The sequence below is a fragment of the Odocoileus virginianus genome, chromosome 2, assembly GCF_023699985.2.
Source record: "Odocoileus virginianus isolate 20LAN1187 ecotype Illinois chromosome 2, Ovbor_1.2, whole genome shotgun sequence".
NCBI classification, from domain to species: Eukaryota; Metazoa; Chordata; class Mammalia; order Artiodactyla; family Cervidae; genus Odocoileus; species Odocoileus virginianus.
The window spans coordinates 97,148,115-97,173,763 of record NC_069675.1 but is presented as its reverse complement, the minus strand read 5'-3'; the positions used below and the strand labels follow the sequence as shown (position 1 = coordinate 97,173,763).

Genomic DNA, 25,649 nt, shown 5'->3' with positions numbered 1-25,649 from the left:
GCTGCTGCACACCTTGGGGCTTAGTTGCCCCGAGGGATGTGGGATCTTAGTTCCCCAGCTAGGGATTGGAACCTGTGACCCCTGCATCGGAAGGCGGATTCTTAACCCCTGGACTGCCAGGGAAGTCCCTGAGTACCTTTTCTTGAAGGAGGCTAACAGTAGGTAGGTAGCTAGTTGGGTAGAAGTGGTAAGGGAGGGGGTGTAGTGAGAGATAGTGGAGAGATCTAAGCTACTCCTTTTGTCTGTAACTCATCTGCTGCTTATGACTTCCCTCATAGCTCTGTCAGTAAAGAATCTGTCTGCAATGCAGGAGACCCAGGTTCGATTCCTGGGTCAGGAAGATCCTCTGGAGAAGGAAATGGCAACCCACTCCAGTATTCTCGCCTGAGGATAGAGGAGCCCAGCAGGCTACAGTCCATGGGGTCGAAAGAGTCGGGCACAACTTATTGACTAGACCACCACCTGCTGCTTAGTCACTTCAGTCATGTCCGACTCTGTGTGACTCCATGGGCTGTAGCCCACCAGCTTCTTCTGACCTTGGGATTCTCCAGGCAAGAATACTGGAGTGGGTTGCCATGTCCTCCTCCAGGGGATCTTCCCAACCCAGGGATTGAACCTGCGTCTCCTGCAATGGTAGGCAAATTCTGTACCACTGAGCCACCAGGGAAGCCCCCAACTCATCTAGTCTTCATTCTTAATGTACAGTTAGAGAACTACTAAACTCCTTTCATAAACATGTTGATTCCAATATTTTACAAGCCTGAGAAGTTTGACCAAATTGGGAGGAGTGAGCAAGCTTGACCTAAGTTCCCAATTCTGTTTCTTCAGCATACTGAGATTAATAGTTGGAGTTTTAGGCAATCTCATTCTTATAAAGTAATTAAACAAACCTCCTCCTGTTTCCACCCACCGGCAAAGTCCACTCGGTCTCATCATTCTTGGACAGGTGTAGAGGAAAATCTTAAATCAATTTCAGACAGTGTAAATTGCTCCCTTTTTGTTATCTCCTGGGCATTACCCTTTCCCCAAGAAGGTGGTTTATTAATATATGCATTCCTAACTTTAAGATTTTGTATGGGTGGAGAAAATGAACAGCATGTATTGTATCCACCGTGTGGGGTAAATGCTATTTAAATATCTGGTTCGAGCTGCTAAACATCTCGCTAATACGGGATCACTGGCTGGAGTCCAGGTTTGTTGGTTGTTGTTTTTTTCTTTTGAGGAGGGGTCAGACTTTATAGAGAGCTAAGCCATCTGTCCAGCAAGTTATTTTAAGGCTTTAATGACAAATGCTTTGCCATGTATTTCATTGTGTAGGGGAGAGAACTAACATTTTACAAAACCGGTATCTTTAGAAATGTCTTCCACGTTCTTTCTTGCTATCGTTTGGGGGTATTGTGGTCCCGATTTGGTAGCACGCATCTTTGTACTAATGTTTTTGCAGAATTAATTAGTTCATTAAAAGCAGCATTTGGAAACTGGCTTGTTGATAACACAGTGTACATCTTCAGAAGGCTCCTGCTTCCAGGAGGTATCGAGCTTCTCCTAAAACAGATGCAGGGGTTTTGTAGCCACGTCTTAAGCAGTAAGACTTGGAAGCATCTCTCTCGCCTTCTTTGAGGTTGCTTCTGCGGGGCTCTGTGGCTGCTGCTGGTAGTGAATTTTGCTGGCTAATGTAGTGAACTCTTCAACACCTCAGATCTTCATCTGCTGAAGAGAATGTTGTGTTGTAGTTGTTTCATAACTGCCTGACTGGCATCTGCATAGCTTACTTTGAATGTCCTGTCTCTTTCTTGGGCAAATATTTGAGGACTGTCTGGTGGGTGCCAGGTACCGTGGCCATGTGCTGGGATTCCGCCTTTCTAAAGAAAGCGGTAATGTGATTCCATGGAGAAACCTGTTGGGGAGATAGACATTAAACAAATAATCACTTGGAAAAATTGCTTAATTACAGCTGGGACAGGAGTCACAGAGAGGATTAAAAAGTGCCATAGAGGTGAGATGAAGGTCACTGAGTGATGGGGGCCCGGGAGGCATGTCAGAGATGGTTTCCCCGAGGAAGTGTCCTTCAAGCTGCAGCCCAAAGCTGAGCTGGGTATGGGAGTAGGAGGAGTTACCAGACAAATCCTCCAGGCAGAGAATGCAGAATGTGCCCTGGTGTAAGGTGCTGCCAGCCTGCTGGGGTCATGGAGAGAGGAGGTGGGGCCAGACCAGCACCTGGACTTGGCCTCCTAGGACTAGAGGTTGAGTTCACCCCTGACTTATGCCTTTAGGGGTGATGCAGAAGGCAGGGGGTTCTTTCTTTATAGAAGCACAGAGGTTCCGTAAAGCTCAGGTATGATGTGGCTGTCAGGGCAGAAAGGTTTACTCACTATCAGGTGACCTCAAAGGTCACAGAAGTAGGTCTTTGCCTTTGTTGAAAAGATTAGCAGTGAGAGGCAGTAGTTTAAGAACAAACATTAACCTTGAACTCCAACATGGAAGCATGATTTTAAGATGATCAGAGCTAGGAGATCCATTGTACCCCCATATAACACTTCAGTGTGTTCACTTGTAGGCTGATACATATTTATTTCTAAGGTGAAGATAGCTTTATTGAAAAATACTGTACAGTTTACCATTCAGAAAGGAACAAAGAAGAGAACCAGATACCTCCATTTTAGAACAGGTCTAGAGAAGTTATTCTGAACTTGGGGTCCATGAATGGACTTTAAGGGACCTATAAACTGCAGAGAGTTGTATGTAAAACTGTGTGCAGACATGTGTTTTTGTTTTCAGCACCTTCTGAAAGGGATCTGTGACCCAAGATAAGAGTTAAAAGCACTGATGAGCCGGAAGGCCTGATAGTCTTTTATGTGTTTGCAGAAAGCCTTAGAGTTCAAAGGAAGTGTCTGTGTGTGGCTTCACAAGGCTCGAGACTGAGGGGGCATTGGGTGAAGGCCCTGGCCAGTGGGTTGCAAGCAGCCTGGGAGTCCAGCAGTGAGCGGGGCTGCCGTGTGAACTGTGCTCCAGGGCTGTTGACTTAAGCAAACCACCTCTTGGAGATGCTGTTACGTCCCTAGATCGACAGGGACACTGAGTAAGAGGACCTCTGGGGTCCCAGCGTGAATTCTCTTGACTAAAGACACTTACAGGAGGAGGCCATGCTCCTTGAAGAAAATCAGAAGAGAACAAGGTTTATAGGGTGTCAGAGATGAACGTTAGGAACCTGAGAACGGCATGATTGTTTCTGATGAAGCAGAGATGTTGCAATAGTTGAGACTGAAACTTGGTGCTAAGGAAGCCTGTGGAAACCCTGAGAAGGAACCGTCAGATGCACGAAGGAAATTGAATCAGAAACCATTGAGAGTCTGACTGTAACTGGGGGGGCAGGACAGGGAAATGAAATTCTCTTAATTGCTTAAGGATTCATTTTCTACCTGAAAATACAGAATCTATGAATCACACCTTGATCTGAACCTGTGATTTCTAGGAGTTTATGTTTCTAAAAGCCTGGTTCTTGGCCCACCAGCCAGCTGATGGGCTGCGAGCTTCATGGAGGGAGAACCAAGCAGCTCTCCGTTTTCGAAAGGCCTCTGTAATGTAAATAGGAACAGCAATCTTTCCAAGTTATTACCCTGTTAACAGGTTGACAGATATGTGCAAATTGTGACTCACTGCTCAATTTGGCACTAAATTAATGTCGTTCCGCACCACGTCTGCTCAAGTGTAAACTAGTCACCGCTGCTGCGCTTGTTTGCCTATATTCCAAAGGTAAAAAGGAAAGTAATTCGATCCTGCCGCAGAGCAGAGTAGAACATATGGTGGTGTGTGGGAGGGCGGGGAGCGCGCTGTTCCTACCTGTCCTGGCCCTTCACGCCCAGCCCTGCACGCGCTGGCATGGCTGGCGGGGCACACTGGCCGGGGGGTGCTGCCAGAGAGGAAACCAGGACGCCCTGCCAGAACAGCCCCCAGCCCCGGCAGAAGGAAAATGTCATCTCCTCAGCCTCCAGCTTTTTAACTTGTCGTTCCAAACTTCCCTTATTTCTGTCAAGTCACTAGTGGGGGATTTGTGATTTGAAGGTTGGGTCTACTTGAAAATGAAATGTTTTGCTTCTTTGCTTCTAGGATTTAGACATTGTTTTCCTCAGTGAAAGATGCAGCTGACTTTTTCTCTTTTTGGCAAATACATTATGTCACCTGTGAAAAGGAAATTTGCATCTCCTTTATGTTAGGTGTGGGAAGGAAAATCAGTCTCCTTGAAATGCATTTGTGCTTAATAAAATCTTTGGATCGAGCTTGCTGAGCTTCATCTGAGATCACTGGTTGGAGAGGGAACAAAAAAATACTGCCCCAGCCCTCCCTGCTTCCCTGTGTCCACGTTAGGCATTTCTTCTAGGAACTCTTTTCTCCCTCCATGGCCTTCCTTTGCAAGTGAAGAGTTCACATATAAAGGATTCCAGAAATGGCCAGAAACATTTATCATCTGCCCTTTCAGAACTCTGGCTCGTGCTGAAAGCAAGTTAGGTAGTTGGCTTAGTATGCTGAAAGTCTACACCCTGAACTTGGTTCTGGAATCATCACCTAGCCTACCTATCCCCAAGTTCAGCCTACTGGAGACACAAGTGTTCTAGAAAGTAGTCCCTTCAAGGTGAACGGTATATGGGAAAGCAGATTAAGATACCTTTGTGCTGAAGTTCTGCATGTTCATTTGCATTCTGCTGTCCAGAACTATGATGGCTATTGATTGAGGATTCGTTCAGAAGGCATTGCCAATCCCCCTCCCCATTAGCATATACTTAGCAATGACCTCTATCCACACAGGAGAGCAGGTTTTTGCTTCCTGCTGAGTCTGAAAGAACCGAGTTTAAACCATACACATAGAGTTAGCAAAGAAGTATGTAAATGCAAAGATGTTTCCAGTGACCTGGTGTCAACTTTTGACATGAATCTTGCCATGTGTCTTCCACCATCTCCAGAAACAGGAGACAGTAATGAAAAATGAGTTCATTTCCTCCTCTCTTCATCTTTTCATCTCCTTGTAGCATTTAAGCTTAGAGCCAAGGTTATGCATCATGAAACTGTAAATCTAGGAAGGACCATGGAGATGATGTCTTTGTCAGTCTTCCTCTTAGCCATCCAGGAAAGATTGTTTTCTAAACCATTTTCAAAGTCTACAGAAATAGGGCTTCGTAGGGCCCTGCCTTTAAGCAGTACCTCTTACACCTCTTTTCTTTCTGAGCTAGTCTGCTTTTTAATGCCACAGCCTCCTCTTATGGTCCTTTCTCAAGGTGGAAGATGACTGTGTGGTACCTGAGTTTGTTAAAGTTATTTACATGCTTGAAGAATATGTTGAGTCTCCCTGCAGGTAGCCCTCTTGTGCAGGGGCAAGTAGCCTTGAAGACATGTCCACCTCTTCTCACACATCTTTGTTCTGGTCTTCCTAGCATCATTCCTCACCACTGGGCCTTCTAGAGTTCTCCTCCTTTGTCAACTTGAAGTCTAAAACTGCATGGAGTGTTCTCTAAGGAAAACCTGATGAGTTAATCAGTGAGATTACTTTCTGACTCCCCACAGTTTATATGTTTATAGTCACGGCATTGTGTTGTCTGCTGTCTCTGATGAGCGCCAGGTTTCACACTAAAGTCTGTTCATGTTGTGAGTGGAGAGCTAATCTCTCTCTTTCCCCAAGAGAACATAGGTTTTACATGTCCCTGATCTCATAGACATGTAATTTAATTTGTTGTATCCGATGGGTATAAAATCAAATGTAAAAGCCTTAACAGATAGTTTTGAGTCTCAGCTGTTGTATTCTGCATCCCCTTTGTGTCACGTGACTGTGGACAGTGAGCACAAATGCTTCTATGATTCTCCTCTCCGAAAATCTGAACCAAACCCAGCTCTCACTCTGCTGATGCTGTGGGTTGGCGTGTCCTCAGTGGGCTTCCACTGGGGCAGTGGAGGTGGGAGGGAGTCTTCCTGCAAAGAGTGGGCATCTTTGCAGACTACCCATAATGCCCATGATAGTCCAGTGAAAGTGTTTGTAATTTTTGAGGTTTTAGTATATGCCATGCTAAGTGCTTAGTGTTGGTAATCTCAATGATTATTAAATCTTAAGAGATACAGGTTCCATTTGGGCCAGAAAAACAGAAGACTGCCTTTCAGAGGGATGTTTCCAGAAAAAAAATGGCAACTGATAGATTGTCTGATATATTTGACCATAGTGAGAGAAGTTTTAGAGTCAGGTAGGGAGTTTAAGGGGAAAATTTGTAATAGGTACAGAGAAAACTAATCGAGTAAAAATCCAATAAAACAAAAAAACAAAAAACTGTAAGTAAATGTATCCATGAGCCACTGTGTGGCTCATTTATTAAAAACATGCAGATGGGATGTCCCTGACAGTCCAGGGGTTAAGACTTTGCCTTCCAAAGCAGGGGGCCATGGAGTTAAGATAGCCTGCCTGCCTCCTTCTAGAAAAACCAAAACATAAAGCAGAAACAATACCGTAACAAATTCAATAAAGCCCTTAAAAAAATAAGCAAATATTTTAGAACGTGAACAATAAATACTGATTTAAGCAAAAATTGTGATGTAATTTGAATTTGTTAGCCTCAAACCTGAAAAATGGGAATGACTTCAGGTATTTAAAACAGAAGGAATTTAATCCAGAGAATTGACTGTTGAAGTGATTGAGATGAGAAGGAAGCAGGACGCAAGAAGCAAACAGAGGTGAGCAAAACAGGAAGCCAGTTCCAACCCTAAACCAGGGGACAGAGGGAGGGGCCCCAGTCAGTGGAGCCCAGCCGCCAGGAAGGTGGCGGGATTAAATTCCGATCTATAGAGAAAAGCCACAACGTCATACCTTAAAATGAAAGATCAAGACTGGCATTAAAAACACATCACGTGGAAATATGGAGGTAAATAGCAAAAGAAATCACTAAAAAAAAAAAAAGGATGGTTCTGGAAAGCAAGAGGAGGAACTAGGGAGTCATATTTTTGCTTTAAAAAAAAAAAAAAGCCTCCTAAACCCCACTGGCCTTCTTAAAAAGTATCCCAGTAATGAAGACTTAGCTGAGAAGAGCAGCCTCTGGCACACTGTGGGTTTGTGCCTCCTGGACTGGGGCTCCAGCTCTTACATGTGTGTTTCTTCCTCCCAGATATGTTGATGATGTGATCAGCCGCATCGACCGGATGTTCCCTGAAATGACCATCCACTTGTCCAGACCCAATGGAACATCTGCCATGCTTCTGGTAAGTTCTGTCTGACCTGTTTGTAGGGCCATGTGCACATTCCTGTGTTGTCAGAGCTCGGGAATGGAAATTCAGTCACAGTTTGATGGTGAAGAGTGTGTTTCTTCTCTTTACTGGCATTCTCTAGGTTAAAAATTCTGAATGTGGATTCATTGCTTTTGAATGAAATCCCAGAGCCCACCTAAGAGTTACCCAGACAGGAAGTACAGCGTGAGACTCCATCACCTGTCAGTTCATGGGTTTTGGTGAATCTCTTTTGTAGTATCCCAAAGATAATGGAAATGCTCGCCTGTTGGATCTTGCTGATAAAAACAGCCTCTTAAAACAGAAACAGGTTTTACAGGAAATCATTTATAAAGTTCATTCCGTATTTGAAGCAAGTGTGTGCGACCTGATCACTGACGGTTTCTGATTTTGTTTCTGATGTGACTCTGCTCTGAGCAAGTTGACCCCGTGACCTCACCACTGATGTGTGTATTTGCATAAATTCACCAAAGACAGGTGTGAAGTCACCAAAGACTTCAGTGGTGAGATGATTTTCTGATGCTCTGTGTCCTAATACACAGTTGAAGAGCACAGATACTGAGGAGCCTCCACATTCGCAGAAAAGAAGAATTAACTGAGTAAGAGCAAGGTTTTTGGTGGCCATCATGGAGGCAAGCTTCAGGATTGAGTGCTTTCTACGTCTCGCCAGCACTGCTGCTCTGTGGCCTAGTGTAAATTTCCTGGACTTTAGCATTTTACTTTCGTGAACTTTTACAAATACCCAGTCACCCAGGATGAGTGAGTATTCACTCAGTCCATTTGCCTGAAGAGGGCAGACTTAGTGTGTGTGTAAATAACTGTTTGTGGCTGTGCTGGGTCCTCATTGCCGGGCAGGCTTTTCTCTCGTCGTGGCGAGCGGGGGCTGCTCTCCAGTCACAGTGCGCTGGCTTCTCGTTGCGGTGACTTCTCTTTTCACAGAGCACAGGCTTTAGAGCACGAGGGCTTCGGCAGCTGTGGTGCATGGGCTGAACTGCTCCAAGGCCTGTGGGATCTTCCAGATCAGGGATTGGAGCCGTGTCTCCTGCACCGACAGGCGGATTCTTCACCACTGAGCCACCAGGGAAGCCTCTCTCTTAAGAGGGGGAAAGACATAGGATTGTTAAATGGGTGGGATTTCATGTGAGAAAAAATTAAGTGACATTCATCTGGGTGACATGCTACTTTTCTGTAAAATTCTTGCAGTTAAAAAATACAGTGAATGAGATAACATGGTGTTCTTTCACTAGAAAAAGAAAACAATTTGTACCTGTCTACAAAACATACAGTATTTTCTGCCCCCTGTTAAACATACAGATTGTCTACGTGTTAAGATCCTCTAGACCCAGCGGCCGAAACATAAATCCTGCTTCCAGGATGCTTGACAGGGACCAAAGAGTTAATGAAGATAAAAACGAAAGCATCTGCAGCAAGATAGGTCTGCTCAGATTATTTCTGGGTCATTGGGCTTCCATTTCCTGATGAAGGTAGGAATTTGGCATTGATGGGAATGAGCAGAGAGAACTGGATTCTGGGTAAACAGGGTTAAGATATTAGAGTTATTTCCACGTGAGAGAGTGGGCGTTTATTTCACAATGACCTGTCAGCCTCATCTGCTTTCTCACCAAGCTTCTGTTTTAATAGGCTGATGAGAGTTCAGGGGCTCGAGTCAAGGGCAGAATTCTATTTTATATACACCATTTTGACTGCCATGAGTGGCTAATTCAGATCGCTGTGCATCTGGCCAGCTAGCTGTCATCTTCCCCAGGTGACATGGGAATTCAAAGGAGGTGGAGCCTATTTATAGGAAGAGCAGTGGGTGATCTGATTCGGAATCAGATCACCAGGTGGATAATCATACTTTTAACATCATGGCTTTATTTGGGTTTTACTTTTAAAAGATGGTATTTTATTAGATGGCAGGTTTCTGGTCCACTGCTGTCACACACGTCTCTGAGGTCAAAGGGAATTTTCACCAGGGCGGAGAGCAGGACTGGGGGCTGCCACCTCCACTCTTATGCTTGCTAGTCGCCTCTTCCCTGTAGCCGGTGGAGGAGGTGGGGCCTGTGCTGTAGGCAGTGGGGAACCGCTGCATGAAGTTCAGGCAAGAGTTAAAAGCTGTTTTCTGGAGCTTCTTCTGAAATGAGTTGTGTGAATCTGGGAGGCAGGTACCCTGAAAGTTTTGGGGGGCGAGTGAGACTGATCGGGAGGCCAGCCAGCCTTCCGTGAGTACAAGCAACAGAGACCTGCTCTGATGAACTCAGATACGAGAATCATTGCCTTTTGTCTTTGTTTTGCTCTTTACTGATGTTGGCTGGTTGCAGACATGAAGAGCTGCTCTGCCAGGAAGAACAGAAAGCAGGATGGCTCCAGGGGTGTCAGGAGCAGGACTGCGTCCCTTTGGGACCCCATGGCCCAAGTGATTTGGCATCAGCTGCCTGCCATCCTTTCATCCATGCCTGTGCTCATACATCCCGGGAGATTACTGGGGATGTTCCTCATCCTGGGGTAACTGGCCTAACCTGGGGTTGTTCCTCCCCACCGGGGGGCAGGTGGCGGTGGTCCTGCCTTGGTAGGCCCCCAGAACCACTGTGGAGTGGAGGGGGCCGCTCCCCCCCGGGAAGAGAGTCGGGGCAAGAAAGCAGCGCTCGCCGACACAGCAAGTGCCGCCTGTCCCTCAGGAGCCTGGGGTTTACCTGTCCTCACCCCTGCCCCTCATCGCGCCCTCGAGCGAGGCAGCACCGACCGCTTTCACTCTATAGGTGAGGAACCCGAGCTGGTGGTTCCTCCCGGGCTCGGACCCTGCTCCCAAGCCTCCAGGATGCTCCTTGCTCCCGTCCCTGATTGTAGGTCATGGTGGTGCTGAGTGAGATTTGGACAACCAGGGGACTTCCTGGTGGTCCAGTGGTTAAGACTCTGAGCTTGCAGTGAAGGGGCACAGGTTCATTCCTGGTCAAGGAACTAAGATCCCACATGCTGCACAGTGTGGCCAAAAAAAAATTTTTGGATAACCAGAATTACCAGGCAGGTAATTTTTCCTAATTATTTTGTAAGTCGTGTCATGTGTATGTTAGTTATAAAGTCTAATGTTGGACGCCTGAGCTCACATCCAACCTAAGAAGCAGAGTATAACCAATATGCTCTTCTCAACCCCCACCCCTCCCCACAACATCGCCACCATCGTGATAATCGTCTCCTCTTCCTTTTCTAAGTGTGAGTTACTGCATGGACATGTATTCCCGGGTAACGTATCATTGAGTTCTGTTGAATTTTGAACTTTGTAAGAACAGTATCGTTTTGTGTGATTGTTTCTAAGAGACAGCTGTGTTGGTGGTTGTATGTGACAGTCTGATCATCTTGGTTGTGTGATAGTTCAGTCTGTGACCATACACACTTTATTCTTTCTCCCATCACTGTGTGTTTGGGTGGTTTCTGGTTTTGCTTTTTAAATAATGGTAGTGTGAGGACTTCCTGGTGGTGCGCTGGGTGGGATTCTGCCCACCGATGCCAGGGACACAGGTTCGATCCCCTTTCTGGAAAGATCCCACATGTTATGGAGCAGCTGAGCCCGTGTACGGCAACTACTGATGCCTGCACGCTCTAGGGCCCACAAGCCACGACTGATAAGCCCCTCTGCCACAACTGCTGAAGCCTGCATGCCCCAGAGCCAGCACGCCACAGCTGCTGAGCCTGAGTGCTGCGACTGCTGAAGCCTGTGCGCCTTGCTCCACAAGATAAGCCACTGCAATGAGGAGCCCACACAACACAGAGAAGAGTAGTCCCCGTTCTCCGCAGCTAGAGAGAGCCTGCACGCGGCACCGAAGACCCAGTGCAGCCAGAAATAAAGTAAATAAATAGAGCCATGTGTACTTGTAAAAATAATAATAATAATAATAATAATAATGGTGGCATGAGCATTCTTGTACATACACCGAAATATTCTTTTAAGCTTTATCCCAAGCCACCGAGCCAGTGCGGGCCCCTGTCCAGCAGAGAAAGGGGCATGTTGGGAGCACTGGGTAGATAGTTTTTTCCAAAAGTCACACAACCTGTAAAATATAGCGGCGTGCTGCCCACTCTGCTGTACATAGCAGCCCAGAAATGACTAGTTAATAGCCTGACCTCCGTGTCAGCGTGTTCCCCTGATTTTGTCATCAGTATAGATCTCTTCTGGCTTTGGTATGTGAGTACAGAGGGACTTTGGAATTTGTGTGTGTGTGTGTGTGTGTGTGTGCACGCGTGGGGAAATGGCATAAAGTCACTGAACTCTAGAGCATTCCGTGAACAAGAGGCAGGCTTGGTTTCCTCCTCTAGCAGGCAGTCCCGGCCAGGAAGCAGCAGGCTGCCTTAGATCTACAAACATCGGTTCCTGGGATTCCCTGCCTGTCATCAGTAGCTTCTTCACAGTGTAGAAGGAGAAAGGAAAAAATGAGGACTGCATATAGCCTGATGTCTCTGTGAGCCTGGGGTCACCAGCTGGAGCCTGGACAGCCCAGTCGTGGCTAAAGTGAAGTCTAAGATTTCAGCCTTTCATGTAAGCCTTAACTGCTGTGGCCAGCTCTGTTCGGGGGCTGAGTATAGAAATGGTGTGTTTTCAGGCAATTTGGGATCAATCTGGCTCCTCTAAAAGCTCAACCTGCCTTTCCTTGTCCTGGAGGCATCAGGTTTCAGAGCCTGTGAGACTTAGGAGCAGTCTCCTGTGGGCCTGGGCTGTGTGCTTGACCTGGAAGCCCAGGCACATACCTGCTTCTGCTGATTGACCCACGGGGAGCAGGGGCACAGGACACAGGGTGGAGAGACAGGGGACAGACAGGCGGAGTCAGTGTTGGCTGTGTGACTCCACGAGTGACACAGCACAGCGTCTTTCTCTTCTGGGTGTGTCAGTCTCTCCCCACGGCTGCACGGGGGACCTGTTGCTTAGCGGAGAGGGAACAGGCCTCAGTACTAGCCTGCTTCTGGAACTCTCCAGGCAGTTATCATCTGAACTGCTCCTGGCGTCTCTGTGAGCCTGGGGTCACCGACTGGAGCCTGGACAGCCCAGTCGGGGCTAATGTGAAGTCTAAGCTTTCAGCCTCTTACGTAAGCCTTAACTGCTGTGGCCAGCTCTGTTCTGGGGCTGTTTCGTGTTGTGTAAGTTAATAACTCATGATATAATAAATCCTGCTTCCGTTCTTTGAAGAGATGAGCTCAGTCATCCAAAAATAAATCTAGCTCTGTTGATATTTAGTTTCAGTTAATCTACCGCCTAACATCCCATTATTAATTTCTTCAAACAGTCAAAATATTGTAAGAGCTTAACTGAGTCAGACTAGAACAAGCAGCTGGCTCCTTTCGGCATTTAAAATATTAATCCACAATGTTTTACTGATCCACTAGGTATGAAAATGTAAAAGAAGAAGAAAAAAATGAACCTTCAGCCATGATATTTGAAACATACCTTAATATCTTATAAATTAATCTTTCTTTATATGTTATATGGTTTGCAGCAGATAAAACTCATTTATCAGTCTCTTTAATGTACATTTTTACCAACCCTCAATTTCTTTAGCATATTCGTGTCTTGTTTTTGAATGATACATCTGTTTTAAACCAAGAAACTCATCATCTCATTTCACTGTATCCCAAGCTCTCTGAGATGGGAAAGACCATTGAATAGCTAACAGCTTAACTGTTCTGGGCATTGATTTTTCTGCTGGGTTCAGTAGTTCTCAAACTTTAGAGGCTCAGGAGTCACCAGTGTAGTTTGTGGACAACCCATATTCCTGGCAGGATGCCCGGAAATTCTGATTCAGTGGCTCTGGGGTAGAGCCCCAAAGCCACACTCCCCACCCGTGTCGGGTCATCTTGGAGCTCGTTTCAAACAGCATGATGTTAAACCATGGTGCCCTTGGAGTTCTGATGAAGGTGGGCCTTTTGGGTAAGTCCCAGATCAAGCGTCAGGCTCTTTTGTGAGCTAGGTTGCTGAAGCATTTGTGTATTTATTCAGTGACACAGGAGAGGAAGGCATAGTACTGGGTCCTGTTGAGCACTGATCATCGTCCCTGCTCTCAGGGCACATGCCTTGCACGCATGGGTGGGAGACCAGCCAGGCATTGTATAATATGCTGGCTGCGGGGGCCTGGGGGAGAGCAGGATTGGGTGGAGAGAGACAGAGGGCGTGGTGTGGGGAGCAGAAACAAACAAAACTACAAAAACGGTGGCAAGTGAGGCGCCCGGGAGCGGGGCCCAGGAGAGGCAGCACTGCATCAAAGGCCTGAGCCCAGGCCCCTGGGCGCGTTCAGATCACACCCCGGAGGCCAGGCGGCTGGGGGTCGGCTGCGGGGCGGCCTGGGGGCGGCCGGGGTGCGGCTGGGGGATGGCTGCAGGGTAGCTGGGGTGAGGCGGCCGGGGGGCAGCTGGGGGGCGGCTAGGGACGGCCGGGGGTCAGCTGGAGTGTGGCTGGGGGGCGGCCGGAGGGCAGCTGGGGGGCGGCCGGGGTGTGGCTGGGGGTGGCTGCAGGGCGGCTGGGGTGAGGCTGCGGGGCGGCTTGGGGGGCGGCTAGGGATGGCCGGGGGGCAGCTGGAGTGTGGCTGGGGGGCGGCTGGAGTGAGCCTGGGGGGTGGCTGGAGTGCGGCTGGGGTGCGGGAGCGAGGGAAGGCAGGGAGGAGGCGAGATGTCATCACACACCGTGGGTATGGCGGGGCGGTGGACTTTTTAAGTTTTAACTTCAGGTTAAATCCATCATAATCCTTAATTGATGATCACACTGTCATCGTTGATCCAGACATGGCTCATTCATATTTATTTATTTAATAATATAGTAACTATTTGTAAATCTACCACCCAGCCTCAGAGCTAGAACATTATCTGTAACCTTCACCCCTGTGAGGGTCCCTCTGCCCACCCCACCCACCTCTGTCCTGTAGGAACTGTTATCCCTTCGTTTTTGGTCATTCTCTTTCCTTTTTTGAGGGAGTGTTTAACACAAATACATGTATTTTTGTATATATATATAATGTATTCTTTTTTTGGTCTGCCTGGGCTCTTGGTTGCATCCTGCAGGGTCTTTGTTGCGGTGCACATGCTTTAGTTGTGGCATGCAGGCTTCGTTGCTCTGCAGCATGTGGAATATTAGTTCCCTGACCAGAGATCGAACCTGAGTGTGGCAAATTTTCATAATTTTTTAATTTGAGTGAATGTTAGTCAATCTCTCTTCCTTTATGTTTGAAAATGTTCACACTCAGAAGTGTTATAAATGGTTATTTAAATTTAGGTCTCTCCACATATCCTCCAAAGAGTACGGAAAAGCAGAAACAAATAAAACTACAAAACCACACCTTAGACATGATCAAGAGACCAAGAATGCCCACATTCCAAATTATGTGTAAATAAAAAGCAAGCACATCCTAGTGAGCTATCTCTTGCACACCTGTTAACTTTTGCTGAGGGAAAAACGTATCCTGTAGAAGAGTACATACGTATGATGACATTACATGACATTTTAGGATGGACCAAAACAAGGTGAATACAGATCAGAACTGTGTGTGTGTGAGCCCATCCCCTCACCGGAAAGGATAAGGGCAGACACAAATTGGGACGGGCATGAGGAAATGGTGGTGGTAGTGAAAGTGTTCTGAATCTTGATAACATGTGATTTATATGACTGTATGAAGTTGCCAGAGTTCAGAGAATGGTGCTTTCTAAAGATTTATGCACTTTATTGGAGGTAAATTTTACCTCAAAAGATGCTGTTTAAACTAACTCTAAGCTGCCTAATGGCATGCTTGCTTTAGTGTTTAGGGATTAATTGTATTAATGCCTGCAACTTTCAAACTCTTTCAAAAATTAAATAAATGGACAGACAGATGAGTATATATGTTAGAACAAAATGATAACAGTTGTGGAATCTATCTCATGAGGACACAGGTACTCATCCTAAGGCTCAATTTTTGCGATATTTAAAGTTCTTCATAATAAAATGTTAAAGGAAAAAAATACTTCAACTAAAGAAATCCCACCCCCAAGGAAACAAACACCACAAAGCAGAAGGAAGCTATTTAACACAGACAGCACTCTAAACTGGTTTTAATATCCTCAAGCATTTGGAGAGGCAAAAAGGCAAATCCTTATATCAGGAATTCAGAAATTAAAAGTAGAAACAGGCAAAAAGATGAAGAAATGAAATGGATTCACTACGCTCAGGAAAAATGATAAAATTATCTCAGAAATTGACTAAATTTCAAGATGCTCAAGGAAAAATAGATTCACATGAGATTTAATAAACGGCATTGAAGAAAGGCTGAGAAACAACCAAGAGAGTAAAAATAAGGTAAAAAACAAAGTAGAAGGGTTCAGATGAAAGTGGTTCAAATGAAACTAGACAAAGAAGAAACAACATGTACATAATTGGAGTCCGTGAAGAACGAAAAGGAAATAATGGAACAGAACCAATATGTAAACCTGTAATCTAAGAAAAATTCCTGCAAATGAAAGGTCTAAATTTGCACATTGAAATGTCTCACTGTGTACTTAGGAAAACTGACCAACAACAATCAAGTCTGAGATGTATTCTTCTAATGCTAGCTGACTTTAAAGATGAAGAACAAATCCTCAAGGCTTCCAAGAAAAAAAAAAAAATGCAAGGCAGAAGATTTAAACTGGCGTCAAATGTCTTGAAAACAATATCCAAAGCAATACATCAACAGAGCAGCATTTTCAAAGAAATCGTGAATCAAAGACAAATATGTCTTTTAAGTATTGAAGAAAAACCATTTTAAACACACAAGAATTCTGTCCATTAGCCAATCTCAAGGAGTCTTCCAGAGAATGAGATTCATGCCACAAAGAGATGAATGGGAAAACTTCAGCCTAAGGACCAAGAGTGAGTGTGTAATATATTTAATTGTTGAGATAAGATGAAAACAAAGGTCATGATGAGGCCAAAGTATTAATATATAAATGTTATGTGTTCTAATACAGTAGAAGTAATCTAAGCAAAAAGTGAGATAAGGGTTAAAGATAAAAGTACAATGAACTCTTTGATTGTTAAATATGTGATAGGTAAGACTTAAAGGATCCCATTAAAATTGACAAAATGCTAAAATGGTATCTAAGAAAAGGGGAATCTAAGGGTATTAAAATGTTATAGGTACAAAGATAAGCATGAGAACAAATATACAAACATTCCTAAATACAAACAGAATATACAGTGGAGAAACAATAGTCTCTTCCATTAGTGGTCCTGAGAAAACTGGACAGCTATATGTAAAAAGAATGAAATTGGAACACTTCCTAACACCATACATAAAAATAAGCTTAAATACAATCACTCAGTCAGTGAATGAGCAAGCAAAGAAAACGTCACTTAGAGAAAAAGCAGCCCTATAAATGTGAGGCACATAGTAACTGTACTGTTGTGTGATCAAATTGAGACCACATGCATCAATCATATCAGTAAATGTGAACAAACATAATACAGTCATTAAAAGATTTCATTCTAGTTGATATTAAAGTTCATATGTAAGAAAGTTCATATGGAAGAAAGAATGGAAAAGCACAAAAGCTACCAGGGAACTTACCCTCTCAGACATTGAAGCGTACTCTAAAGCCTCTATAATTAAAACTGTATGGTGCTGACTCATGGGTCGACAAACAGGCTGATAGAATAGAATATAAGTAGATTCTACTTCTAGAATCAAATCGACCTTAGGGACTGTAGCCCGCCAGACTCCTCTGTCCATGGAATTCTCCAGGCAGGAGTACTGGAGTGGGTAGCCATTCCCTTCTCCAGGGGATCGTCCCGACTCAGGGATGGAACCCAGGTCTCTCTCCTGCGTTGCAGGCAAACTCTTTACCGTCTGAGCCAGCAGGGAAGCCCTAAGTAGATTCAGTTGCATAAACATTTCGCGTGTGATAAAGGCGCTGCCTAAGATCAGTAGGACCTCTACCATAAACAGGAAAAACCCAGCATAACAAAGTCTGAAGGCAGCCGACTTGCTGGGGCATGTACCATAGATACAGGGCTAGTATACCTAAGATCACTTTTTTTTAACACTTACAAAGGGTAAAAAGACCAAAAATGGAATAGAAAATGAGGAAAAGAGACAGTCCCCTGAAAAGGTATAAAAATGGTACTTAAACATTTGAAAAGATGTTCAACCGTACCCATAATTAGAGAAATGCAAATTAAAACTGCACTGAGGTATGGTTTCTCACCTACCAGATTTGCAGAAATTAAAAAGTATAACAACACATTCTGTTGGTGAACCTGTAAGGAAACAGCCACCATTGTACACTGCTGGTGGGAATGCAAATTGGTACAACCACTTTGGAGGGGATTTGGCAATATGTGATAAAACAACGTATGCATTTACCTTCTGAGCCAGCAGTGCTACTAGGAATTTACCCTGAAGACCCACCTCCAACAGTGTGAAAATATACATGTGCACAGGATTATTAATTGCAGCTTGTTTCTAGTTGCAAAATACTGGAAATCACTGTAATACCTGTGCAGAGGAAAGGGATTGAACAAATACAGCTGCACAGTGAAGCCACACTGTTTCTTTTTTTCATCTTTAAAAAAAAAAATGAGAAAGACCTTTATGACTCATTTGAAGTGATTTCTAGGGTACATTAAGAGAAAAAAATAAAAGTGTAAGAGGATCCTTAATATGCTTCCTCTTTTGTAAGAAAGGAGAGTAAGAAAAAAAAAAGCCTATTATTTGTAGAGGAAACAAACAGAAAAGATGGTCAACTGGAAACCAATTGATTAGAGCGAGGTGGGTGGCAGTAGGGTAGGATGGATGTGTGTAGGGAGGGGCATTTCTCTGAAAACCTCGTTTTAGATGGTTTTGACTTTTAGAACCATGGTAGTGTTTCACATATTGCAAAAAATAAATAATCGGCCAGAGTGGATTTTTTTTTTAAAGGAGGAAATAATAGAAATAATAAACTTAACTATATTTCAAATGAATAATGTAATCGCACTTTGGGGAAGGGATGGAGATTGAACCCTGGTAACCTTTGAACACAGCACCGTGACTCCAGATCCTTAGACCAAGGATTGTTAGGCCTTGTGAAGAAATACTGAAACTCTTGGTAGTCTGCCAGTTTTTCAGAGAGGGTATGGGTTAACAATTCTGAAGCCGCTTTGTGTGTATTCTTGGATTGAGCAAATAAGGAAATCAATTGCAGATAATGGAAACCAAATTTCTCCCCTTTGCAGAGGGACATTATAAAAAAGAAAAAGGAAAATGCTAGAATAAGCCCTTGGTATTGGATTGAAACCAGAAGTATCAGTGTGAAATAATTGTTTTGAATATGTACATGCAGGTAGATCTAGAAAGAGATACAAGTGTGTGCACACATACCCCTGAGCGTGTGTGTCCCACTGTCTGCTGAGGTCTACAAGCGTGGAGACTCTGGGAACTGTGAGTGAATCTCTTGTCCCCATCTTAGTTTCTAAACATCGTTCTCACTAATAAGAACCAGGCTCCTTGGAGAAACGGCTGCTTCCAAGACAGGGACAGAGAAAGGACAGGGTGAACCAGAATATCTCCTCGGGCCAAAGCCAGGCAAGTGCTCACAGAAGGATGGGGGTGTGGGCCGTGGACACAGACGCTGGTTTGGCTGCCTGGGGCCACACCTGGGCCTGTTGAGCGCGAAGGTAGATGTGATGGTCATGGATTACAGTCCTCAGAAGCCATCGTAGCCCATGTGTTGTCCACTCTGATTTAAATTAGTAAAGCAGTAGAGAAAGAAAGGGGAGGTGTTTGTATCACATAAAAATAGCCACAGGAGAGCCATTCCTTCGGGAGAACATGAACTAGTAAATGCAGGAGTTAGAAAATTTGGCAGCCACCATGGTAATAATTGCTTTACATAAGAATCAAGAATTACCAGTGAGTGCTAAAATTAATGGGTAAAAGGTTGATGACAGGCAGTCTGAGTGTGGGTGTGCACACGTGTGTGTGTGAGAGAGAGAGAGTAGATGCAGAGCCTTTTTAAAGGGAAACTCGAGTAGTGTGTCCTCTCTGCTCAGCGCCGTCCGTGGCTCCGTGGCACTCCAGGAGAGGCCCCCGTCCTTCTGAGTCTCTGGTTCTACCTGCAGGCTCCCCCGCCTGCTGGGCGCTCTGCTGCCTTGGGGCTGGCCTCATTCCTCATGGCCTTTGAGGTCTGCTCTGGGGTTGCTTCCCCGTGAGACCTCTCCTGACCAGGGTGGGCTACTCCTGCCCCCTTAGCTGCTTGAGTGTCCTTTAGTTTTTTAAAAACAGTTCTTTTTACTTTCTAAGACAGTACCTGATTTTCTTGCCTGGTAGAGCCTTGCAGCTTGCCGGATCTCAGTTCCCTGTCCAGGGGTTGAACCCAGGCAGGCCCTTGGCGGTGACAGTGAGGAGTCCTAACCGCTGGACCACCAGGGAACTCTCTCTGCTTATTGTTCCATATCCGTTTCCTTCCGAAAGACTGTGAGCTCCACGAGAGAGAGAGATCTCATCTTGGCTCACTGATGTGAATCAGTGCCTGGCACGTAGTAGGTGCTTAGTAATTGTGTGCTAAATGAACATTCGTTCACATTCGTGTGTGTGTATAAAAGGAAGCTGAACTGAGAGACTTCTTAAAACGCCAAGATGAGCTGTTAGGGGCTGACATGAGCCTGGAGTAGGCAGCGTTCCAGGAAGTGGACGTGCCCCTGTTCGCAACTTCACTTGTGAACAGTCCAGAGGGGCTGTCCTGACCTCCTGGTAGAGAGTGCTTGTCTCATGGGGGAGCAGGGAGAGGAGTTAGTTCTTGAGCTTTGTGCTTGAAACACTTAAATATTGTCTGGTTTCTTTTATTGGAACCATGCATTATTCTTAGGATTAAATGTTAGAGAAGAGAAACTGCGTTTTTAAGTATAAAATTCACTGGGAACAGAAACACTGGCCTGATCTTACCAATTTCCTCAGTAAGTGTCTTTGCTTAGTCAGTGTGCGGTCTGTGCTGGGCACCAAGCTCAGGTTTTCACAGGCCCCGGGACCCCAGGGGTCCTTCATCCCCCTTTTCCAGATTAATGAGCTGGGACTTGAAGAGGACCAAGGTCACACAGCTGGAAAATAACCCCAGTCATAGGTGACAGTTCAGCCCCCGGCCTGCTTGACTCGAGAGCTCAAACTTTCAGCCATTAAATAGTGAAAAAATTACTTGACGTTGCCCAGGTGTCGTTTTGTTCTTTCCTGGCCCTGAGGCATGTTGCTCCTGCTTCCTCAGGGTGCTTTCTGCTCTGGGAGCATCCAGCGCCCAAGGTGCTAGAGACGAACTCAGGACCCAGCAAAGCGAGAAGGGATACTCTTGTAGGGACGTAGGGAGGGTTCACGGGCTCCGTCATTTTGCAGGACCCACTGGATCCCTTGTGTGGTTCAGCTGGTAAAGAATCGCTTGCAGTGTGGGAGACCTGGGTTTGATCTCTGGGTTGGGAAGATCTCCTGGACAAGGGAAAGGCTACCCACTCCAGTATTCTGGCCTGGTGAATTCCACGGACTGTATAGTCTATGGGATCACAAAGAGTCGGACACGACTGAGCAATTTGACTCACTGGATCCTGAGGTTTCTTAGGCAAAATGTGTGCAGTGCTTCTGGCTGAACATGCACACCAAAGTCATGCTGGACTTGATCTTTTGAAAGCTTGTGATTTTGAGTACTGTATAGATATGGTGTTCCATAAGACACACAGATGTTGTTTTTGTGGGGAGTTCCCTATCTGGTTCTGACTCAGTTTTTGAAACTAACTCTTGTCATAACCTCAGGGATCATAAGCTTGGTTTGTGAATTCCCAGAAGGTAGTGGATAGACTTCAAGAAATCTCTAAACTCCTGCAGGTTTTGTGTGTAGGTGTATTTATGTGCCTTTTTCTGAAGAAGAGAGTCTGTGACTCCCATTAGAAAAGGCGGTTATCCAGCTCAACTCCAGAAAAATAAATGACCCAATCAAAAAATGGGCCAAAGAACTCAACAGACATTTCTCCAAGGAAGACATACAGATGGCTAACAAACACATGAAAAGATGCTCAACATCACTCATTATCAGAGAAATGCAAATCAAAACCACAATGAGGTACCATTACACGCCAGTCAGGATGGCTGCTATCCAAAAGTCTACAAGCAATAAATGCTGGAGAGGGTGTGGAGAAAAGGGAACCCTCTTACACTGTTGGTGGGAATGCAAATTAGTACAGCCACTATGGAAAACAGTGTGGAGATTTCTTAAAAAGCTGGAAATAGAACTGCCATATGACCCAGCAATCCCACTTCTGGGCATACACACCAAGGAAACCAGATCTGAAAGAGCCACATGCACCCCAATGTTCATCGCAGCACTGTTTATAATAGCCAGGACATGGAAGCAACCCAGATGCCCATCAGCAGACGAATGGATGAGGAAGCTGTGGTACATATACACCATGGAATATTACTCAGCCATTAAAAAGAATTCATTTGAATCAGTTCTAATGAGATGGATGAAACTGGAGCCCATTATACAGAGCGAAGTAAGCCAGAAAGATAAAGACCATTACAGTATACTAACACATATATATGGACTTTAGAAAGATGGTAACGATAACCCTATATGCAAAACAGAAAAAGAGACTCAGATGTATGGAACAGACTTGTGGACTCTGGGAGAAGGAGAGGGTGGGATGTTTCAGGAGAACAGCATTGAAACATGTATATTATCTAGGGTGAAATGGATAACCAGCTCAGGTTGGGTACATGAGACAAGTGCTCGGGCCTGGTGCACTGGGAAGACCCAGAGGGATCGGGTGGAGAGGGAGGTGGGAGGGGGGACTGGGATGGGGAATACATGTAAATCCATGGCTAATTCATATCAATGTATAACAAAAACTACTGTAATGATGTAAAGTAATTAGCCTCCAACTAATAAAAATTAAAAAAAAAAAAAAAAAAAAGAAAAGGCGGTTAATTCCCGGAGAAGGTTAAGGATGTTGATCTGAAACCCTGATGGAATTCTGGTCCTTTCTCAAGGCTCTCCAGTTACCTGCTGATTCAGCCTCTGATCTCCATATTCTTGTTTTATATTCAGTATATTCTAACATCCATGCTTCATTTCCACGTGAATTTCTCGTGGCTTCCAGGTTAAAGCACCATGCTAGAGATACTGCTCTTAAAGAGAATGGCCGTGTGAAGGAAGGCATCAGAGTGGAGCAGCTTTAAAATGCATGGCCATTAAATCTGCTTTTCAGTTTTCTGACAGCTAAAGCTTATATAAAGCAGATTTTTTTTAGTCACATTGATTTTGTATTCTGATAAAACCATTTTTTCCTTTTAGAACTAATTTCAAGAGTAGTTTATATCTTTTCCCTTTTCTTTCCTTTTCTATTTGTTTTCTTTTCTCCTCTCTCCTTCCCTCCCTCCCTCCTCTCTAAATACCATTTGCTCGGTATATGTTGTTTCTTTAGTTTCTTTGGCTGTCAGTTCAAGACATTGGCCCCCCTAGGCAGTGGGGCACTTCCATCTGTCATGTGAATGTGTGCCTAGGGCTCAGTGGTAATTGTTACTGTCCCTTAGATTCTCTAAAAGTATTTAGTCTGCACTAGTGATAGCCTAGTTAGACATCCCAGAATGCCCCTCTCAAATGCTAATATGCCAGCAATTACTGGGATCCACCATTTCTTATGCTACTTTGGAAGCTCGTGATTCAGACCTCTAGTTTCCCCCAACACCTCTCAATTGCGTTTATCCCCCCAAACTTGGAAAGTACATTCTGCCAATTCTACCAGGTGTATTTTACTAGGCTAGCATCTACAGTAGTGGATTTAAATGTTGGAGAAAGCTATTGCAACTCCAAAGGAGTTTTATTGGATTTTAGTTTTAAACTACTATGAATTCATTTATAAAATTCATATCTGGTAGAAACCTGTGACACTTGCCTTTTTGAAGCTGAGTGAAACTGCATTTTCAAAAATCAGAAAAAAAGGAGATTGAATAAATGCATAGTTAGCTTAAGAAGTAGTAGTAAAAACCACAACTACTTTTTTTTTTGTAATCTAATTCAGATTTATTCAATGGTAAAAGCGTTGGATCTGTTTCCAGGGCACCTGAGTTCCAGGCTTCTTGTCTTATCACCTGCTCCCAATGTGGCAGCTCTCTGTCACATGACTTGTCTTCATTCTTATAGCTGACCCCAAATTGTGAGCCATACACACAAAATGCCACATCCACACACTTCCTGACATGCTGTCCATCCTGCCTCACACCTTCCAAGGAGCCCCTCTGCCCGCCTCCCCTGCTCTCATCTCCCGTAGTCTAAATTCTTGCCGGAGCCTCCCAGCTGATCTCCTGGTCTCCCTGTTTTCTAGCCGCTCAGCCTCCACGCCATACTTAGTGCTGTCCCAAAGGGTAGGTCTCCACAAACCAGTCTCCTCCTCCACTGCTTGCAGGATGAAGCCATCCTCCTTAAGGAGGCTTCAAATCAGTTCAGTCGCTCAGTCGTGTCCGACTCTTCTTGACCCCATGAACTGCACCATGCCGGGCTTCCCTGTCCATCACCAATTTCGGGAACTTACTTAAACTCATGTCCATCAAGTTGGTGATGCCATCCAACCATCTCATCCTCTGTCGTCCCCTTCTCCTCCTGCCCCCAATCCCTCCCAGCATCAGGGTCTTTTCCAATGAGTCAGCTCTTCACATCAGGTGGCCAAAGTATTGGAGCTTCAGCTTCAACATCAGTCCTTCCAATGGACTCTCAGGACTGATCTCCTTTAGGATGGACTGGTTGGATCTCCTTGCAGTCCAAGAGACTCTCAAGAGTCTCCTCCAACACCACAGTTCAGCTGCATCAATTCTCCAGTGCTCAGCTTTCTTTATAGTCCAGCTGTCACATCCATACATGACTATTGAAAAAACCATAGCTTTGACTAAATGGACCTTTGTTGGCAAAGTAATGCCTCTGCTTTTTAATATGCTTTTCTTCCAAGGACCAAGCGTCTTGTAATTTCATGGCTAGAGTCACTATCTGCAGTGATTTTCGCTTCTCTTCTTTTCTCAGCTATTTGTAAGGCTGCCTCAAACAACCATTTTGCCTTTTTGCATTTCTTTTTCTTGGGGATGGTCTTGATCCCTGCCTCCTATACAATGTCACCAACCTCTGTCCATAGTTCTTGCAGGCACTCTGTCCATCAGATTTAATCCCTTGAATCTATTTGTCACTTCCACTGTATAATCGTAAGGGATTAGATTTAGATCATACCTGAATGGTCTGGTGGTTTTCCCCACTTTCTTCAATTTAAATCTGAATTTTGCAATAAGGAGTTCATGATCTGAGCCACAGTCAGCTCCCGGTCTTGTTTTTGCTGACTGTATAGAGTTTCTCCATCTTTGGCTGCAAAGAATATAATCAGTCTGATTTCGGTATTGACGATCTGGTGATGTCCATGTGTAGAATCTTCTCTTGTGTTGTGTTGGAAGAGGGTGTTTGCTATGACCAGTGCGTTCTCTTGGTAAAACTCTGTTAGCCTTTGCCATGCTTCATTTTGTACTTCATTCCAAAGCCAAATTTGCCTGTTACTCGAGGTGTTTCTTGACTTCCTACTTTTGCATTCCAGTCCGCTATAATGAAAAGGACATCTTTTTTGGTGTTAGTTCTGGAAGGTCTTGTAGGTCTTCATAGAACCGTTCAACTTCAACTTCTTCTTCAACATTAGTGGTTGGAGCATAGACTTGGATTACTGTGATATTGAATGGTTTGCCTTGGAAATGAGCAGAGATCATTCTTGTTTTTGAGATTGCACCCAAGTACTGCATTTCAGAATCTCTTGTTGACTGTGAGGGCTACTCCATTTCTTCTAAGGGATTGTTGCCCACAGTAGTAGATATAATGGTCATCTGAGTTAAATTCACCCATTCCAGTCCATCTTAGTTCGCTTATTCCTAAAATGTCTGTGTTTACTCTTGCCATCTTCTGTTTGATCACTTCCAATTTGCCTTGATTCATGGACCTAACATTCCCGGTTCCTATGCAGTATTGCTCTTTACAGCATCAGACTTTACTTCCAATGTCCGTCACATCCTCAACTGGGTGTTGTTTTGCTTTGGCTCCATCTCTTCATTCTTTCTAGAGTTATTTCTCCATTGATCTACAGTAGCATATTGGGCACCTACGACTGAGCGACTGAACTGGACTGACCTGGGTAGTTCATCTTTCGGTGTCCTATCTTTTTGCCTTTTCATACTGTTCATGGGGTTCTCAAGGCAAGAATACTGAAGTTGTTTGCCATTCTTCTCCAGTGTAGGGAAGCTTACGGGGTCTTTATAACTCAACCTCAGTTTACCTTTTCAACCTCTACCCCTCTTACTGTCTCCTGGCCACCTGGGTGTCCTCTGATGCTCCTCAGTGGAGGCACCCCTGGCATTTTGGTTGGGATAGCC

General features: G+C 44.8%; 1 protein-coding gene across 1 annotated transcript in view; it reads left to right on the top strand.

Moving 5' to 3' along the window:
* The window catches only part of MED27 (mediator complex subunit 27), a 222,344-nt gene that overhangs the window by 133,712 nt on the left and 62,983 nt on the right, over positions 1 to 25,649 (top strand). The window contains exon 4 of the mRNA XM_070454851.1: positions 7,137 to 7,230. Within this exon, the coding sequence (XP_070310952.1) occupies positions 7,137 to 7,230 (94 nt within the window). The remainder of the gene's footprint in view (positions 1 to 7,136; positions 7,231 to 25,649) is intronic.